Raw genomic sequence first — 21,352 nt, 5'->3', positions numbered from 1 at the left:
CTGTGCCACATGTTGGAGGGAGAAGAGCTGCTGGTGTTTGTGTTAAATTCATTTTCCTAGATTGAAAACTTAATTTATTGAATAATGCTGTATTACTGTAAATGTAATTAATTCCATTAGAACCTACATTCACACAAGGTAAAATGGTCGTGTGTAACTGTGTTTGATCACACCACTTTGTTTTTTTCCACTTTGTATCTGCTACAATTCTGAGATACCACAGTTAGTTGTACGTATAATCAATAGAAACTGCAGTAAGCTACGCCATGCTTTATACTAGTGTCGTGTGTGAACTCACACATTTCTTTTTCCTTATATTCTGAAGTGATTAGCAAATATGTTTAGGTACACCTCACCTGGGTAATATTGTTAAAATAATAAGTGCATGTGTTGAGAAAAACCAAAAACCAAAACAGTCACTATTACACAACTCTCATGTCTGATTAAACCACCTCGGATCACACTGTGAAGTCGCAGTTGTATTCGCTCCATCCGTGTAATTCCTGACAACACCATCAAGAAATGTGATCAAGATAAAGATCGTTCCCCTCCACACACATTTCACATTCACAGTAACTGCTTTGTAATGCCAAACGTTGCACTCTCTAATTCAGAATGCTATTATCATGCTATGCTAACAACCATTTATAATAAGACTGACATGCTCTGCAAGATCATTAAATTACCTTTAAAGGAAGACTTCACCCAAAAATTTAAATGTAGTCATTTTCTGCTCAGCTCAGTGCCAATACATCTCTGGAGCTACAACAGCTGAACAGCATTGCAGCATTCTTCTATAAAACTGCAGCTTGTTGAACTGAATTCAAAATGTAAAAAAAAAAAAAATTGATAATAAATTAATAAAAATAGATCAAATGCCATAGGGCACTATGAAGCCATTTGAAAAATTAAGGAATACATTCCTCCTCCCCAAAACTGACCTTTTCAGGTATATACAACTGAGACACCTTCTAATAACACAGAAAGATTGGGCCAAAATTGTAAATCCCACAGGATTAGAGAGCAACTTCTGATCCATTTACAATCAGGGAAACGATGAGGCAAAAGTTATATCCAGATTTTACCAGGAATTACTACTTTCGAACCCAAATAATTCAGTACGAATTAAAGAGAGGTGGGAGGCTGAGATGCAACAAGAGATATCGAGGGAAGTCTGGGAGGTAATCTGTACTGAAGCACATCTGGTAACCGGCTCAAACACATGGAGGGAATTCAACTGGAACGTTTTCGCTAGATATTTTTGAACACCACACATAGTTGCAAAAATGGGTCCAACACAGTAACACATGTTGGAGAAGCTGTGGAGCACACATCGGTAATCATTTACACATATTTTGGGCATGCTCCAAACTGAGGGCCATTTTGGGATGAGGAATATAAAGTTCTTGCAGAGGTTTTTCAAGACCCACTGATTGCTGTATTAGGGGTAAAGCCACAAGTAATAGAGGGAAGAGCTACAAACTACTTATTGCAAATCCTGCTAACTGCAGCAATTAAATGCATCACAATTAACTGGTTAAAGCATGAGCCACCTACATACGACCTGTGGACCCAAAAGATGTGTTTTTGGTCAACTACGAAACTTCACCCTACTTTCCATCAGCATGGGGGTTGGGCACAAACCAACTGATGTTTCATTTGTGAAAATTCCGTCATTATCCTTTAAGCCTTTCCTTCTGGCCTTCTCACTCCATGTGTCTACAGGATCTGTGGTCTTAATTTAAGACCCACCTGCTCAACAACAACAACAGCAATGACAAAAGACTTTTAAGTGTTTAATTTTTATTATTTTAAGCATTTTATCAACATAAAAACTCATCAACGTGAATGAATATATTAATGAGCATTTCTTCCTTCAATCCACAGACAGTTTTCCTTCGAGTGTCTACAACGATATGTACACAGCATAACACAGAAATACCTCACAACATAGTCCTGGCGGTGGGGAGTTTAAACCTTTTAAATGTGAATTCTTGCTTTAACAAGGAGGGGGGGGGGGGGGGGGGATTACATCTTATAAGCTCAGTCACAGGGCCTTTAGGTTTCAAAGGCAGAGAAGTCGACCATTCAGGTGTAAAATTAGATTCTAGATGTGAATAGACTTTTGATCTGCTTTCATCTTCATGTAATATGCATGTTTAAAATAATTAATACCTGTTCCCTGCTCTCCCAGTTTGGGAGGATACACCTCTAAATATTATGTGAAACTAAGCACAGGGTTGAGTCAATAAGCTGGTTTGGTCCATTAGAAATGAATTGTCGAGCTTAATTTTTGATAATAGTGAAACGTTTCCTGAACTCCTCCCACTCTCACGGAGAAACGGCGTCTGAATAATTCAGCTCCTTTTAGATAAAGTGGCACAGTAATGGATTTCAAGTCATCTCGTACATATATAGAATTGTATGGATCCCAGAATACAGTATTTACCCTCCTTTTTCCACGTCCTGTGCATCTACTCTAGAAAACAGAAAGGGCGATATCTCCTCTATCACGACACGGAACATGAGATTTGACACCGAACAAAGTCACACATCACCTCACAACAAAAAGCACTGAGTAGCTACATTGTCAACAGTCGCACTCACGCAGTCACACACTCACACACACACACACACTCGCACACCTGTCTGTCGTGGAACAGTTTTAAAAAACAGTTTGGCTGAGGAACAGGACTGAATACAGCAGTTTGGCATTTTCCAGGCTGTGTCAGAGTGTTCCAGGGATTAGACACAACCGGGAATCTGCAGCCATCAGCAAAATCCCCCATCATGCATCTGTCGTATATCCTGGTTTTAGCTTTGATGACACTGGTATTTCGGTTACAATCATACTGTAACATTGGGGGGGGAATACTGGCCAATCAGATTTGCATATCTGACGTGATGCATTAAAGGGGCACTCCGTTATTTTTCACATTAAGATCAGTTTACTTGTATTGGGAGAACTACTCAGCCTGTGAAAATAGCTGGGTGAGGTCATCTGTGGCTCTGGAGGGGGGCTCTTTAAAGCTAGAAGAAATTACCCTGATGATGTCATAGTGATGTCATTAGGTTTATCTCGGCTTGGGTTTAGGGACAACAGATAGCGACAGAATGCCTGCGTTATTTACGGGGGGGGGGGGAGCTTGAAAGACATTTAGTAGATAGGGATGGTTCGAATTAAAGCTGCTATCATGTTGCATTATGGGAAGTGTAGGATTCACTGTTTCTTGATCTTCTGGACTAAAATTCTCGATCTCTTCGTCTCTGCTGCATCACTTCTGACCATTCTCTTAAAAATTTCTCGAGTCCCCGACGTTTACGCAAGTGCAATGCTAAATCGCTGGAGAGCCGCTCTAACTCCCAGGGAAAACCAAATGACATGAAAGTCATCCAATATAAATACATTAAATATTAGCCCAAAATGTCATTTACTCAACTGAAAAAACATGAAAAATAATGAATAATGCAGAAGTATATTACTCAGCTTGCCGTTTGGGAGCATCTCTTTTTGTCAGTCTTTCTCTGCCAGTTTAAACAGAACTACACAGATGAATTACAGTTAAAGAGATAAAATATAACAGGAGGTGCGGTGTATTACAATACATCTCTGTAATTCATCAATCTGCAAGACCACTTCCTCTATCGATCTCCCAGAAATAGCACCACGAACAGTCTAACATTGGATTCCTGTGATGGCTACAGCTCAACTTTCAAATATGTCCCAGTCCTCAGTATATTTCCTGTCCCTGTGTGTACTTTTATAGCTCTTGCTGCCATTTTGACACATAACAGATGTCCTAAGTGAGAGACATCTGTCTCTGCCGCAGATTCACTCGTTGACGAGTGCAGAAATAGAAATGGCAAATTATTCCATAACCAAGCTAAGCTCTCTTGGAAAGGTAGTTTTGAGTTAAGTGCAGTTAAGCGTCGGCTACATCAGAATATGCGTTCAGATCACGACGTGTGATGATCAGAGTTCTTTGGTAACTACTTGTAGCATTGTGTCACGATTCAGAGCAGGCATGAAGGTTGAACGGGTGGTTTTGTTGAGAAAGACAGGCCCGGCTTTAGCTTTGTAAGGGGTTATTAGCCAAAAAAACCTTAAACATTAAATACGTCCAATGGATACCTAACTCAAAATTACCAGACACTGCAGACCCTCTAAAACAAAAAGCATGCGTGTGGCTAAGGTATCCACCTGTTAATCTATTCTCATTTAGTTTCCCCAGTGTATTTTCATCTTTACTTGACAAAGACCCTTTGTTCATTGTGTTTGACTCGACACGTTAAGGTTTTATGAGCCCCTTGTTTTATTATCGTGCAATTTTTCTATACGGCCTTTGTTTCATCCTTGTTTTATCACTCTGCAGACGTACAGGGTTGTTACTTCCCCACAAATTCAAATGTTTTCATTTTCACATTTAGCTTGTCCTCTTGCTTCTTTTCTCCTATGAACAGCTTTATTATCATTTCTCCTAGTAATTATCACTGTCATTATTCTGTTTAATATCCGATAATATTGCTAAAATATCTAGCGAAATATTGATCAGCTTTTTTTAAAAGGCACTTTGCAATTTTTTTGTCCATCTAAGAATTAACCTATTGACTGTTTCTGGCTCCTTCGGATTAAAAATCAGGGGAAATATCAATTACTGTCACACTGATCTGAACAAAACAACAGGCTCTTAAGGGAAGTGACACACTCACAGCACTTTGTTTGGCACAAGTGAACGGGCAACACTCCACAGTAACGGATGTCAAGCACGGGGTAAACCTCATTCAGATGTTTCCTGGCAACAAGTCGCTCCTCTGCGAGAAAAGCAACAGCGCTGAGGCGGTGCCACAGGAAGAGTCGCCACACAGAGCTGACACAAAGTCGCAGTGTGAGTCACACAAAAGGGTTTTCGAGGAGGGGCTCCAGCATGATTCGAGGCTCTGCCCTTTTGTTTCAGATCTATCTATTCTGAAAACAACTAGACATGTTCAATTCAGAAAACAACCATTATGATAAAAACTTGGAAGATTTACCGACCAGTCACCTGAATGAAAATGTTGGCAGTACAGTTCTGCAAACGTGTCATATCACGTTAACATTATGTGCTTATGACATGGCTGTCATATGTAACATATCCATGGTTTTCAGGAACATAATGCGAAACTGTATTCTGGCAATCTGGTTGAAAAACTCAATTATAATGATATAAATGTATTGTCCCATTTTTTTTTTACATTCATGCTACCAGCTCCGTGAGGCTGTAGCTAAACAGATGTGCTTTGAGCCAAATGCGAACATCAGCATACTAACAACCACAGACATGTTTATGTTTCCCATGCTGCTGTACCACTCATGTTTTGTCACTCTCTTAGTTTGGCATGTCTGCAAGCTAAACACAAAACACCTCTGAGGCTGATGAGAAAGTCGGGAGATTTCAAGGTTATTTGGTCATTGACCAAAGTGTTGAACAAACTATAATTTTGAACAGATGGTTGCAGTAGATGACAATACATCATGGCAATCCATCCAATAGGTTTTATGGTATGTCATGCTGGACCAACGTGGTGGACTAGCATGGCCATCCCCAGAGCTATGCAGCTAGCGTGGTTAAAAATGTGTCGACAAGCCTAGTCCAGGCATTAGAATACAGTCAAATAAGCATTCCTTCCATTGCCTCAGAAAATGTTGATGCTAACAGAGTTTCCATTTGCACTGACTACCATTTTTGCTTCAAAGAACTTGGACCACCGCGAATCTCCAGTGGTTTTCTCTTCTGACCTAAAGAATAGCAATGGCTGAGGTTGCAACAGGCTCCACTTTCATGTAAGCCAACAGATAGACAGCTAAAACAAGATGCTTCTGCCAGCTAAAAACAAATGGAAAGAGAAGAATTCTCACACTTTTAAATGCCTTCTTTCTTAATCGATATAATTCTTAAATATAATCCAGAAAGTGAGCTATAACCCTCGTAATCCTGCTGGAACAGGGAGGACAAGACAGGGGGGTGAGAACAAGTGAGGGGTAACTGTCCTTACTCACTATTCTTTCAGAGTCTGACTATAGGTCTATAGAGCTTTCTTCAGCATTCAAAATTCTATTTGCGTCAGAGATAATTTAGCCACCAGTGTTGAAACTATCGCTGAGGGGATGTCGAAGCAGTGATTTGTTTTCCCACCTCATTCGCACGGTTTAGGCAGTAAAAAAAATCCTCTCCAGAAGCAATGTGCCGTCTGAACATGCAGATATGCTGATTTAGTGTCCTAGTTAGTGCGCTGGCCTGAGAGCTATGGCTAAAGACGGCACAGGTATACGATATAAACAACCGAGGTAATGCGGTAACGCTCCTTAATTTCCGAGCTCTTGACGGTTCTTGCGGCGGCTGAGCAGACCTAAATAACTTGTGATGAGGGTTAAATTTAGACTGAGAGGCCGACGGCGCGGCCTTCAGCACCAGCGGGGCTCCACGGCCCGACCCTGTGTCCGTAAATGTCTGTTTTGTCTCCACGATGCAGCGTGTCAGGCCTTCCCTGCCTTCATGTATGTGGGGATGGTGCCTCGTTGAGTCAGGCCCTCGAAGCGTTTGTACGTGTAGTTGAGGAACACCCAGTCCTTCGATTTGAAGTCCGGCTCTGTTGCACTGGCTGTTTACAGACACAAAACAAAATGAGGTGTTATTCAAAGTGCCACTTGAGGGTGCTACAGTTCATACTATATAAATAAGAATCCCCCTTAAAGCTATGATTATATTAAGAGAGAAACCAGCTTTTGATGAGTTCCCTGTTGTTGAGAATCCAATTACTGGTCACGTCTCAAATGTTGTCACGCTCTGTCTGAATCTGACACTCAGAATACTTCATGAACATACCTGGCTGAAGGATGTCTGATTCAGGGAAGTCGTCAAAGTTTGAGGTGTCGTCGATGCTCTTGATTTCAATGGAGATGGCTGCTGGCCGCTCCCTGTGGAGGCAACAGAGAAGGATCAGAGAAGGAGCCCAACCAATATATATATTTGCCGATATTACTGTACTCTCACAGGTTTATCCAAATAAGGATATATGTTGTCCGATTTGCGCTGATATGTTTGTTTTTTTCATTGTTTTCCAGAACATTGTGCAGAAAAAAGATGCTGACTTATAATTATCAAATTCCTGGTAAAGGGAACTGTCCTCTGATGTCATTTTAGACAACAAAGTTTATTGTTAAACTGTAAAATATCCACCTCTGTTACCTACCTTTGTCACACATATTTTATTTTATTATTTTTTTTAAAATATTTTTGGGGTCTTTTATCAGCTTTTATTGATAGAACAGCTAGCGATAGATAGGAAACAGGATGAGAGAGAGGGGGAGTGACACGCAGCAAAGGGTCCCAGGCCGGGACTCCGGGGCCACTGCAGCGAGGACAGCACCTCTGCACATGGGATGCCCGCCCTACCAACTGAGCTAAACGGCGCCCCGTGTGCTAACCATATTTGAAGGATAATTGCAAAAAATGTCCGTTTATCTGCAATAAAATGACATTTTAATTTTTTTCTTCTTTTTTTTCTTTCTTCCGGCAAAAGCCCCAAATATTTCGGGTTTAAGTTCGGTCGGGTTCGTGGGTGGAACACACATCCTGCGCGGTGAGTGTGAGACGGCTGCATTGCTGCAGCTCACACAGCACTGCTGATGCATCTTTTTAAACATAGTTTGTCTTTGATAATTATCAATAAATATAATGACGGGATTCTCCTTTACCCCCTTTAAAAGAGTGAGCAGCAGGAGGGAGAAAAAAGGGAAGGGAGGGAGGGAAAGAACGGAAAAGAGTGCACAGGAAAAAAAACTGCTCTTCACCTGTTGTGTGTATTTCTTCATGTTTGCGCCATGTTCTACAGATACAGACATTAAAACTGTAGTAAAACACTGGTTTGATGTTGATTTGACTACAGGTCATGGTCAGGTCTAGTTTTGCAGAGAGCCACGCACATGTTGCTGATAAAATAGGCGAGACTACAAATGTCTAGATGATGTGCATCTGCAGCCTTGCCTGGCTACTATCGCTGGCAGTGTGTTCAGCCCCTTAGGGCTTCGCATGAAATTTGAAGTGAATACACAAAAAAAAAAAAAAAAAAGTGGTGATTTCGAATGCGGCTTCAACGAGCTGTCATCTGTCTGAAGACTGTGGGTCAGTAAAGCCAGACAAGCATGCTGGCTTGCGTACTGCAAAACGTGAGCAGTAAGACATATTTTTGGCACACTGCATTTGGCAGTCACAGTGGTATGACATAAGATAAATCCCTGTGTAAAATCAGCTAATTCACAATGTTTAATGGTTCATTAAATGGATTTGAAATTGTCTGAGTGTAGGTGATGATACTTAAGAAATGAATTACAGGCTTAATTCTCGTGTGCTGCTGTAGCTTTGACTTCGATCCAACAGCATTTCGGTAACATTAGTTTTTGTTATTGACCTATTTAGACTGTCACCTTGACTTCCAATATAAGTGACTCGGGTGCTCATCATACACGAGACCAACACGTTAAAATTGCCACCACATTTCTGTAACGTGGTGTCTGCCTGAGTGTGGCTTTATGCTTCATGTACCTGATGTGCTCCCAGTCCACTGACTCAAAGAACTGATGACTCTTGATCTCCTCCACACTCACAGCTCCGATCCTGTTCTCGGCATCGTTGCAATACCTGAAATATGCAGCAACACACTGATAACGCATCTGTCCATGCAGGTTACGACAGCAAAATAGGAAATAAAAATGAATCTTCACATACTTTAATATTAAGTCTTTGGCCCTCTCTGAAATGGGGACCTCAGGAGGGAAGACGAGAGTTTCCTTCCAGTTCATCACCTTCCTGTACGTCTCCTGCGGCGTCTCAGAGCAGAAAGGTGGATAACCTGAACACAGCCAACAAGCATTTCATGACGGACTAAGTGGGAGCTGCAGCATGTACTAATCTGCAAAGTAACATTTATAACAATAAGAATATACAGCACAAATGATCTGCCAAAGGTTACATTTGTGTATAAAGTGTTTTGACAATGACGCCAAATATCTGCCAAATCCATTTTCCAGATGTATATCTTGTGTGTCTTACCGATGAGCATTTCATACATGATGACGCCCAGAGACCACCAGTCACACAGCTTGTTGTATCCCGTCTGCATGAAGACCTCAGGGGCGATGTAGTCTGGCGTTCCCACAGTAGAATACGCCTGAGAGTCACACAGAGAGATAGAAAGTGAGAGTTATAGATAAGAGTATATGAAAAACAACTCAACCAATAAAACTGAAGCCGCCGACACACTCCATCCATGTTAATAATTCAAGTGAAGTTATCTTGGGGATTTAGAGGCTGTTAATCTTTACACAAACAAGGAAGCTACTTTTTCTTTTCTTTTCCCCGCATGATGCAGTCAGTATCAACACTGTTTCCTTCTTGCTCTTTGGATTCTTGCGCACGTTCAGTAAAATGCCAAGCCTTACCAGCTGCCGCCGGTTCTTCTTCCAGGTTTCTGCTTTCCTCTTGGAGTTCATATTTTGAAAAGCTGCAAGATGCCGGAAAGAAAAGCAAGCGATTACTCTCTGTAAATAGTTTCAGTGTGTGTTTTTGCAAAAAAGATCAGACCAGTGTCTCTCTGTAAATTAGATTTTTAACTCACAGAAATCACTGGGCGGATTGTGCGTCAGGTTCCTGTAAAATTCCGTGCGATGAGCCTTCTTCAGTCCTGTGCACAGGCCAAAATCTGACAGTTTCACATGTCCCTGTGAGCACATAAACATTTGATAAGCAATCATGCACTAACACGGCACACTGTAGGATTTAGAGACAGTCGAGATATTTCCGTGCATCTGCCTCACCCTGGAGTCCAGCAGCAAGTTGTCGGGTTTGATGTCTCTGTGGATGAAGCCCAGCTGGTGGATGGAGTCGATGGCCAGGACCGTCTCTGCGATGTAGAACTGCGTGGCCTCTTCGGACAGAGTGTCCTTCTTCATCAGCAGGGTCATCATGTCGCCTGGCAACAAAGTCAGAAGTTAGAACTGATAGCACACAACATTTTTGTACTGGTTTATGCCACAGAAGAACGGTTCAATGAAGTTTCAGTTTTAAAAACTCAGTATCAGCAACAAAAAATGTCACGTTTCACATGGACGAGTGAACGTGCTGACAACAGGTGAACTCAAATGTTAAGTACAGTGTGAGTGCACCAGAGACACATTGAGGATGCACTGAGATCTGATCACTAAAACCACCATTCAGAGCCGGTCTAGGCAGCCACATTATTCTCATCATCTTTATGCCAATGTGTCTCTGGGCCACTCTGAAGGACTGCCTACTCATGTCTTCCGTCAAACAATGGATTACACACAGGCTGGTTTCCATGCGGTTCACTGCAATGTAAATTTAAAAAATTTGCTTGTGCTCTCTTAACCTGCCATTGTCATCAGCAGACATTGTGAAAACACTCTCTGCTGCAACCTACCTACACATTTAGCTTGTAACTACAATATCCCCAGAATCCCTTTAAACAAAAAGTGCAATTTTGAGAGTTGTTGAAAGAAGAGAAGCGAAACAGCTACAGCAAATTCTAAATTATTCGCGCGTTCTTGTAAATTCATCATCAAAAGCACAACATGAAGTTGTCTTTCTCCATTTTGTCGCAGCATCACTGCACCAGCCTGCCCGCTTCAGTGCCCAAAGCGTGTCTTACTTGCCAACATTTAGCAGCCGTTTGAACACTGTCCCAACTAATTTCACCATTTACAATAAAGTTATGACAGTAAAAACATTTTATTGCAGATAACATAATAAAAAAAAATAAATACTGGTGACAGTAAACAATACAGGCTATTTAATGTGTTCCCTATGGAGAAAGTCCCCAGACTCCCTGGTGTGAAGTGACATACTTAGAGCTGTCCACCTGTGAGTAGATCACCCGAGAGGGTTGTTGTTGATATCATGTGTAAACAGCCTCAAACTGAAGTTATGAGTGCAAACCTCCAGGCAGGAACTCCATGATGAGGTAAAGGTTCCTCTTGTCCTGGAAGCTGTAGAACATCTTGACCACCCAGGCACCGTCCGCCTCCACCAGAATGTCCCTCTCTGCCCGGATATGAGCAACCTGCAGGGAGACGGTAGATAACCTAAGGCACTCTCAACACAAGAGCATGGCTGCAGCAGCTTTCACAGTAAGCCTGGAAAACACTGGTGCTGACAAAATACTTTACCTGTTCTTTCTCCAGCATGTCGGCTTTTCTCAAAATCTTCATGGCGTAAATGTGTCCTGTGTCTTTTTTCTGCACCAAACGCACCTGAAGGAGACAGCCGTTACATTTCACCGGAGTGTCAATGAACAGCAACAGCAATATATCTAGCTATCATATTTTCTATTAGACTTTAGAAGGGTTCTATCTTGTACACTTTTTCTTATACCGTACCTCTCCGAAAGCACCTCGTCCAATAACTTTAAGAGACTCAAAGTCATCCAAGCCAAGCCGCGTCCTCTTCAGTCGCAAAAACTCAGTCTCCTTACGGGCGTGCTGCGAGCGGCGCATTACTTTCTGCAAAACATGAGCAGACATAAACAGTGAGTCATCTGAAGAATGTACAAGGGAGAGATAAAAAAGAAAACAATGCCATTTTCTGCAAGGAGAAGACAATGGGTTCAGCACCTCCTCATCTGGTAAACCCTCATCATCCATGGCCTTCTCCAGCTTCTTCTGCCTATCAATAAAAAAAAAACAACAACATGTAATACGACTGTCTAAAAAGGCATTTCAATCAGAGCAAACAATGATTACTAGTTACTGTACGATATAAAATGAGACATTTTGGAGTGGAAACACACAAGATGGTTCTACAATGACGCAGGTCCTATAAATGAATCTCAGATAAGTGTACGCAGAGGTGTAAGCAGTGAGTGAGTAAGCTGTCTTTTACCATGTTACCTGGAGCAGAGATAAGATCTAACGTGTGGTAACGTGAGAACGCAAGAGACTGTTCATGACACAGCCTTTGTTGTGCTCACACCTGAGATGAAACACCTCCGCCTTGTTTCCTTTTCGCAGCGGCGGGTGGAGTGACACCTGATGCTTTAAACAACAGCTACATTTACATGCAGAGGGGAACTGGCTGCTCTGCGGTGAAGGTGCTGAGGGACTTGTGCTGCCCGAGGTAACTATCAAAAATGACTATCTCCAGGAAGGAAAATGTAAAGTAAAATCATTTGTTTATTGTAGCTGTTGCTGAATAGACACATACCACATGGCCCGAAATATCACTGATAACGACGAACAAAGGAGAAAAGGGTGGAGGTGTCATTTCAGCTGGTAATGTGGTTTACAAAACCACTGCGCAAGTTTTACCTCATTTCACGCTCCTCGTGCTGGGTGAGCAGAGTGCTGTAGAAGTTTTCCAGTGTCAGCTTGGCCACGGTCACCCTCTCTCGGGTGTGGTTGCTCATGGGAAGGGCAGCTGCAGTCCCTCCCGTCATGGCCACACTATCCTGTGAGAGAACATAAGAAAAACAAATGTGCACATCAGTCCAGTCCATTGTACTGTGGTGTCTTAAATGACTATTGATGAATTCTACCGGCAATATTCTCTACTTCTACAGTTTCATTTTAACCTGCCAGCGAGGAGATTCACTAAGAGGACTGGGAGTGAACTTGTGTAACGTTCTCCCTATTACAAATAAACAGAGGCGTGAAAATGTCTCAATTCTGAGTGCACTGCAATGATTCTGCATTGATGCAGTGACAGAATATAATCTGGAGCCTGCACAAAATTAAAGCCTACTAATGTCAGCTGGACAATAAAGTTGTCAAGCTACATGGCAACGTTGCTCACTCGCATTTAATTGTGGGCAAACATAAGGACAGCTGGCCACATTTCAGATTTTATGAACTCGCTGGGAAGCACGAGCTTGACAAGACGTACGTTGGGTTTAAAATCTGCCTCACAACTAAAACTACCTGAAGCTAACGTCCGCAGCCATAAAGGATACAGCGAGCCCAGCTAAACAGTCATGGATTGATGAGGCGCTGTCCACTTTAGTTTCCACTCTGGGATAGGTGCGTGCAGCAGAGTCACGTTTGTGATGTTTGCCAAATTCAGGTCTTAGAGCCTCTATGTCAAAAATGTTCGTAGATTACAGTCCATTTGTAATGCACCTCAGATGCATTAATGTTTTGTTTTTGTCATGTTTATATTCTGAAGTCCATCACACATACTGGTATTGAACTTTTTTTTTTTTTTTCAGAGTAAACGGTAGTAGTTTGATCTTTGAAAAGGACTTTCCAAATGAATAGGTTTATATGACTGGTTGTTTTATTTAGCGAAAAAGTAGCCGTGTGCAGTAATATAGAAAACTGACAATGAGAAAAACATCGCGAAGTATTGAGAGACACTGTGCATTCAGATCATTGACAGGTGAATAATAATTTAATCAAACCTTAAAGACAAAGAATATTCACTCCTCTACAAGTGAAAAGTTGAATTCATTAACAATGAAACACAGCCACGTTCAATTCACTACACTCAGGAGTTTTCTGTAGGTATGGACCAACTGTCAGCCTGGTATTAATATCATTTAGCATTTTTCCAGTTATTGGTGTCAGTGATTTTTCTGTCAGTCTGCCAAAAAAATAAACTAGTTTAAAAATGCGCTAATAAAGTGGTTATTGTGCAGCATCCTCTCACACAATATCCCGCCCACAACACTATCTGATTAGCAGAGAGAGTATAAAGTAGCTGACAAAGAAAATATTCAAGTGAAGTACCTCATGTTGGACTTCAGAACAGTACCTGAATTATCTGTACTTGTTTCCATCACAAGTTGTTCTTAATTTCGACACTAAGATCCTGACTCTTGTGCAACTGATATACTATTTTAGCAACCCAGCTACCTTTGAGAGCCTTTTCCTTTCTCCTTCTTTACTGTATGAACTGTTAAATAATAGATTAACAAATGTGTAAGGGAGGGGGTAAAAATCAGCGAGGAGATATAAAAAGGTTGCTCAAATGTAAACCATTAGCTTAAAAGCTACTGTTGTTCACTAGCCCTGTGAGTGGTCCCTAAAATCACAAACCTCCTAACAGTAGCGCTGCCTATTTCAGGTGGATCCGCTGATAAACATTGCTGAGCCACTTTCTAGTCGGACCCGTCCTTTATCCTGTAATCTTCAGGTTTGGTATCAACAGCTGCTGCAGGAGGAATCAGCAACACAATAATGACAAGAACCCACCAATCCAGGAAGCCATGGTTCGAACGTGGTGGCTGATAAGTTTACCCCTTCACCATCTGCGTGTCTGCCCTGAGTTACGTGTTGCCTTTTAATGAAGTCTAAAGTTTCAAATTCAAAGCATAATAAACTCTGCTTTATATATCCCTTCGATGAGCAAGGTAAACAAGTGCTATCCATTTTTGCATTTCAGTGAGTGCAGCTCTGGAGTAGATCCCCTTGACCACAGCAGGTACCTAAATCAGATCCCTGGTATAAATACATTCCCACGACCCTATAACAGGGACGGGGAGTCATGTGCTGGAAGCCTCATGGTATGCAGGGTTTCATTCCAGGAACTCATCAGTGAAATCGCCACTGATCTTTCTCTGTAGGCATTCCTTTGCATTTTTCATACCATCTCAGATAATATCGAAGCGACGAAGACATATTCCAAACTGAAGGATAACAATCCTGGAAATGAGTTTGTGGCCCGAGGAGGCCCATCAATCATTTGCAAGAACACATCACATAGCAACATTATTGTACTAATCCCTGGGCTCTTTTATGAAATGATTGTCCTCTCCCAGGCAATTTGGGAACTATTTACTCTACAAGGCCACATATTGACCTCTTGGATTCGGTGTGTAGCCCTTGCACAGAAGTGAAAACACACACACATACTAGTGCGATGGAGGATGTTTGAATCAAAACCAAACGTGAAAGGAAAAGTAAGTAAGCACCAAGAGGAGAAGTTTAATCCTCTTCTTGAATTAATAGAATATAATTAACATGAGCAGAACTTGAACACTCTGTATTGTGCAAGAGAGAGAAGGAGGAAGAGGATTGACGTGTACATCATCAAAATATTTCTGCAGGACTTCATCAGAATGCTATGGATGGACGTGATTAGCTCTCACTGAGATTAAACAGCCCTGCAGTCCCGAGATAGGAGCCATGTTTCGTCTAGTCACTGGTCCCATTTCCGTCCCGCCCCCAACAATCCCACAACAACAACAACACACTTCCTGACTTCTGAGAAAAATCCCTGAATCACTGCTTAAAACTGCTTGGTTTTGGAAGTTTCTATTGGATGGAGAGCAGGGTTACCGAGGTCCTCACAGGGTTACCTGAGCACAACACTTCTAGGAAGCTCAACTTGATGATCGCCAATCAAATTATAATTTTGAGCACAAAGGACGGGCAGACTAATCACAGCACTTGTGGTCTCACGTAGCCCACATTTTCCCTATGTGACGTTCCATTTCTGAGAAGATGTGCATCAGCTCTGTGACTCTACAAGGCCAGCTTACATATTGTGAGCACCACAACAGGCCGACACGTCACATAATTAAGCTGTTTTCTCCCACTTCCCTTTACTCTGTCACTCTGGAATACTACGCCTGAGCAACACAGACAACACAAGAAAATGAGGTAGATAGGCACTTGTGAAAATTGTGCAAGGTGCTTATTTTTCTTGCACAATTTTACACCAAATGATGTTTGGATGCCGACTGATTGAGATAGATGGGAAATTATTTTGGCGCTATCGTCCGTAACTCCAACACACATCATATCATTGTGCTGAAAAGGGGCGAGGGGTTGTTATCGTTTAATCATATATAGCAGTGCTATAAAGACATTTCACCAGAACCTAATTATCAGGATGTAACATTTGTATTTTAATTCAATTTTGCCTAAAGCAAATACTGAAAATGCTTGCCATTTCTTTAGCATTGCCTTTATGTCCAATGTTCCCTCTCCTTGTAGCTCTGCATTTGGTCTCCACCATCTCCTAACAGGAAAATATCTGGCTCCTCAGCTGCTAAATGTGTCACTATGTTACGCTGGCTAGCTGCTAACTTTGCCTGTTTGTCATTAAGTAGCTTTTTTGTGGGATTTGAGAGAGCCTTTTCACTGAAAATAAATGCCTGTTTGTTGCCAAAAACAATACTATAAAAGCAGAGAGAGTGAACCAAAACACTAAAGTTGTGGCCCAAAAAATTAAGCAGTGCAGAGCTGTGTGGAGCCACATAATCAGCTGGTAACTCTCTGTGGTTTGGTCACTAGAAGCACTTCTTTCATATGCATGCAGTCATTCATTGTTAATATTAAACTATTGTTTATCTCCTCTTTAATGATGTTTAATCACAGAATGTTTTCAGTAATCTGTGCAAATCTTTCAAAATTGCAATTTAGACAACCTTTTTTCAAGCTATTCAAACAAGCCTTACAATATCATAATAATATTATTACTTTCTTCTTTTTCTTCTATTCCCCAGGTCTGACAGTTTGTTGTGAGCAGCTGAACTTGTGCATTGGAAATAATGAGCACACTTGAGCCATGGGCCTGGATGGGTTCTTTGCTTGTTTCCTCACCAAGGTGGAAAATTAAGCATCATTAAAGTGTCAGACTGTTAGCTCACAGCTGAGCCAGCCGGGCATTTTGCTCAAGTCTGGAGGGATTCTGTTTGGCCTGAAGTTAACCAGATCCACCCCCTGGCTAAACAAACAGGGCTACATGATTACTCAGCCACTTACAAGGAAGGCTTTATAAGAGCAAGCTCACGGTTTGGAGACTAAAGCCTGTAGCCAAAAACAGGGGCAAAAATCTGGCTGACAAAACCTGTAATCTACAAATAAAGTTAAATATTTGGTCACAAGCAATACAAATCTGTTTCTAAACTCAGATGTCATTCCTTATCTCACTGAACCTGCCAAATGACAGAAAAATATATACAGCCATTTCCTACATATATGTAGTGTTACATAGCCATGTGGATATTTTTGGTTTTATTTTCCTGCATTTCTGCTTTCTTTTAGCGCTTGTAATCTCAGAGGTGAAAGGAATTTGGTCAAAAGTACGGAAAGTATAGATTTTTTCATTTCAACGTGTAAACCAAGCAGTGGATTCAGAATGTGACTTTTCTCCCAGATGTTGGATTTCTCAGTTTGGTGTAAAACTACTGAGTTTATGTGTATGTATGTATGTATGTAGACACATACACACACACACACACACACACACACACACACACAGACTCAAACACTCAAACACACAGACACGCACTCAAACACACAGAGACACACTCCACCCTTTAAGTACAGTAAGTGACTGCACAGGAAACCCTTGCCATCCTGAATGAAAGAGCTCAGTCATGACGCCTGAGAGAGGAATGGAGCTCAAACAAATGTGAGCGCTCTCTCTCTCTTTCTCTCACTCACTCTCTCTCTCTCTCACACACACACACACACACACACACACACACACACACACACACATAAAGCATATGAAATAATGGCCATTTTTGAATGGAAAAGTCATTGTAACACTCAGATAAAGATGTGGTGTGTTTCAAGTATTTAATGTTACCCCTAACATTATGTGGTATAACTTAATATGTCACATGCCAACATATTCTTCATCGTTATTCACCAGAGTCACAGTGTGTGTTTTTCCAGTAATACATACTTCGGAATATTGTTTAATATTGCAAGAAATGCCGAAAAAGACAATATTTTAAATGGATTTAAAATACAGCTGCAGTTGTGTTTTGTCAAAGCATTTCACATTAAAAGTAGACAAAATAAATGACCTATTTTTATGGCCAATATCAAAGCAAGTGCTTTACATGTGCTTTCAATTCAGTGTTGTGTATTACAGACACTCACCTGCAGATATGGTGTGCACCTGAACGCAGCATTAAACAAGCTACATTCATGTTAGTGTCATTTGTAGCTAATGTTTCACAACTCACATAACGTTAAATTGAAACTTTTTCTGTCAGCCTGTCAAACCTCTACTATCGGACACCTTGCTGTCACGGCTGCCTGGCACATGACCGCTGATAATATTAATATATCGAGGTATAATTAAGTTTTAATAATATCAGCAAATAGGTATATCAGGTCGGTTTGACGCTGTGTCGCATTAGCTAGCTATGTGTCCGCTATAACGTTATTCCCTTAGCGTCTCTGTCTGGCAGGTTCCATGACAGCTACAAATATAAAACCCGACAGCATAAAAATAAAAAGCAGTGAGGGAAATATTTTTCACCTACCTCCGTGTCCTGCTCCAGAGTCAATTATTGGCTTGCCGCCACCACACAACCTAGTAAAAAGAAATATAATGTGTATTTTTTTCGTATCTCCCTGCCTAATATTTAGGCAGTTGAAGGCTTGAGGCTCCAGTTATTGGACACCCTTTAGAGGAACTTATCAGGCTGCACAGTAAACATCGCCGATATCAACGCGAAATCATACAAAAGTCCTCTAACGGTGGCAGCGAGCTAACCTGAAATAATCAGAAAATATTTTACGGTCCTCATTTTTACCCCTTGACCTCAAAATTCCGCGCTCCCTCCGTCTTTATTGCCATAAAATATTAAACAAGCAGCGATGCTTCCTGGGACCGTCGGGCTCATCATACGCTCCAGCCACGCAACGGCGCAGCACTTGAGTGACGTGAGCAAGAACCAGTCACCGATGAGGAATGGAGCCTGTGGTTTCCACTAGCCAATCATTTGTGGAATGTGCATTGAAATGACATGTGCATCAGCCAATGGGAAGATCTTAACCCTCCCAGCATGGGTAGTGTTCCAGGACGCAGGTTCATCTGGCTAGCAAGCATTTGTAGCTATGACAGAATATACTGCAGCTACAGTATTTATAAGCTTTGTTACATAATTTTAGTGGTTATGCTGAAAGAAAACGCTCACTAAAACTAACTACTACTGTTGTGATTTCTTTAGAATTATATTTCACAAGCAACCCTGTAAAATAAATAGTTAATGCACACATAAATAGCACAATTTCCATATAAACTACAAGGTGTAAGGTCAGTAAAAGGTCACATTGTGCTCAAAACTACTAATTGCAGGTTTTTAATTGCTATAGTTGCCAAAAAAAATACATATGAATGATTTATATTGAAATATCACTACTATACCAATAAAACAGCAACACTGTAATCAGAGCTACTTTTTCCTGTTGACAATATAGGAGTTAAAACGCCACAGAGTATAATGGGATAAAAATAAGATCATATTCGCGTGCCAGTGATTGCAGCTTGTCTGGCCAAAAATAAGTCAAATGTGGTCATCGGCTGAAATAAACGCTGCAGAATGTGTTTTCACATTTCAACATAACAATGTAGAGATTCCAGAGGAAATTAACTTTTCCTCCTGTCATCCCAAGAAGTAACATATCCATGTATTCACCCTATCTGGAATTTTTCATTTCCTTGTCCGCTTGTGTCTAGATGTTATAGGTCCATAGGACAAAGAGCAGGTGTGTGCTGTAATCACCCTAATAACTACAGAAAAACGCAGGTAGTAAAACTGATTACACCAGCAACAAACTTTTGTTGACCAAAACCCAGCAGAGAGCCGCTCCGGCTGGTCAGTGAAGATTCTCCGCCACAAAACTCCTTATTTGGACGGGCTGAGAGCTTTTACTGTTACAGCCATGATGTCAACATACACAGAGGTGGGTGTACCCTGCTAACACGTCTGGGTGTGGTGTCCAGCAGACAAGGCTGTTTTTATATTTCTCACATCAATGGGGCCCACTGAGCTGTGACACATCACCTAAATTTAGATTTGGGCTGTAAACTCTCTGGCCTTCAGCCGATGCCTCACAAAGTTAAGTCTGAAACAGACTGAGTCACATTTTTAATGAAATCAAGACTGCGCCACATGACCACTGCTGTGTAAATGTTGTAACTGGAGGGTTTTTTTGACTCTCAAATGTAAACAAGGAAGATTTTTTCCTTTTCAGATAATCAGAGGAGGCAGCGAGCAGCGAGCTGTTCCATCGGATAAAAAAAACATCAGAAAATAAACACTTAATTGGGGTGGTTTTATTAAATTATCCTATTCTGTAAGTCACTGTGTGACCAGCGAGGTCATCTCAGGCCGATTCCATACAAAAAGGTCTTTCTCCTCTCTTTATGAAAGCTTTTGATGTCACGCAAACGCATTCATGTGGGTGGTTTATGCAGTTTAAGTATTAGCGCTTCACAAAAATGAACAAAACACACCCCTGACTTTGTTTCAAATGTGTTACCGGTCTTCCCTGCCTCCTGGAATTGTATGATTCTCACACTGAATCTTTGAGTAGTTTCAACTTCCCATATAAGTACATTCTTAAGTCATCAGCGGCTCTCTTCCCCATTTTACCCCTCAGCAGACAGTCATCACCCTAATGCTATTTTTATCTTACTTATGAAATCCTCTCAAACGTCACAATATAAACTGAAATCACAGCTTTGTTCCTGAAAACATTTTTTGACATGCTAAGGGGGATCTGACCAAGCAGCGCCAGCGTGTTCTATTTCAGGTGTTGAGCTGATGCTCCCGTCTACACTGACTGAAAACAGCTAAATAAACCTCCAGTCACTGATTACCAGTTTACAAATGAGAATGAAACACCAGGTCAAAGGTCACATGAGCAGAAGTGTGGTCATATCATTAAATGAGATCATTTCAACAAAAGCTCAGAGTCCATCATTTATTAGAGCATTCTGCAGGCTTTTGCATTTCCTGCTAAGTTATGATTCATCATGTGAAGCTACTGTAGCAAGATAAACGATGCCGGACAATAAGGCGCCACAGTTTTTCTGACTGAGGACGGACAAAGTCTGCGATACGAATTCCATGTATTTTAGGCATGAATTTTATAATTTTGCAAGTAAATATGAGAGGGAAACAGTGCTTACAGGAACTGACTGCAACAACAACCATCCTCCATGTTCTGAAGGGTAAAAATGGTTCTTCTAAATGTTTTCTTGTAACTCAACACAGATAATTACCTGCCTCTCATGGCACTACACTAATCATTTTAATTTTTTGTTTCAAAATAAGTCCCTAGATGGTAGTAAACGCACACCTGAGGGTCAGAGAGGCTAAGATGTTGTCTGTTTATTGGCTGGCTTAACCAACTTTAAAAAGGTGCATAAGGCGACCTATGTAGATGCTGCACTTGTGAAGTCAGCAAAAGCATTTTGGCTTTGCATTATCGCCTCTATATATCAGCTATAATTAAATAAAATGATAGTGTAAATTTCCCATTATTATATATTGTGCATCTGTAATTTCAAATACTAATTTCACTTGAAAACAGTCTGAAGAATGTATG

At 41.1% G+C, this 21,352-nt stretch overlaps 1 protein-coding gene across 1 annotated transcript; it reads right to left on the bottom strand.

The window, feature by feature from the left end:
* Positions 1-1,783: 1,783 nt before the first annotated feature.
* LOC115595540 (serine/threonine-protein kinase 38-like) lies at positions 1,784-18,676 on the bottom strand. Its single transcript, XM_030440155.1, has 14 exons — positions 18,277-18,676; positions 12,359-12,498; positions 11,666-11,717; positions 11,432-11,554; positions 11,222-11,305; positions 10,992-11,115; positions 9,854-10,008; positions 9,655-9,757; positions 9,479-9,540; positions 9,090-9,207; positions 8,766-8,889; positions 8,583-8,678; positions 6,864-6,955; positions 1,784-6,639 (listed from the first exon to the last, which is right to left on the bottom strand). Exons 2-14 carry the CDS (start codon positions 12,484-12,486, stop codon positions 6,515-6,517), a joined length of 1,386 nt encoding a protein of 461 aa, XP_030296015.1. The 5' UTR covers positions 12,487-12,498; positions 18,277-18,676; the 3' UTR covers positions 1,784-6,514.
* Between the last annotated feature and the right edge of the window lie 2,676 nt (positions 18,677-21,352).

This window comes from Sparus aurata, chromosome 14 (genome assembly GCF_900880675.1).
Source record: "Sparus aurata chromosome 14, fSpaAur1.1, whole genome shotgun sequence".
In the NCBI taxonomy this organism is placed as follows: Eukaryota; Metazoa; Chordata; class Actinopteri; order Spariformes; family Sparidae; genus Sparus; species Sparus aurata.
This window is presented reverse-complemented; position numbering and strand designations above follow the sequence as displayed.

Excerpts from the sequence above, each read along its gene's own strand:
- LOC115595540 (XM_030440155.1), bottom strand. The coding sequence starts at position 12,486 with ATGACGGGAGGGACTGCAGCTGCCCTTCCCATGAGCAACCACACCCGA. Across the intron at positions 8,890-9,089 it reads CATGTATGAAATGCTCATCG|GTTATCCACCTTTCTGCTCT; the intron begins GTAAGACACACA and ends GGCTGTGTTCAG. Across the intron at positions 6,956-8,582 it reads GTGGACTGGGAGCACATCAG|GGAGCGGCCAGCAGCCATCT; the intron begins GTACATGAAGCA and ends TTGCCTCCACAG.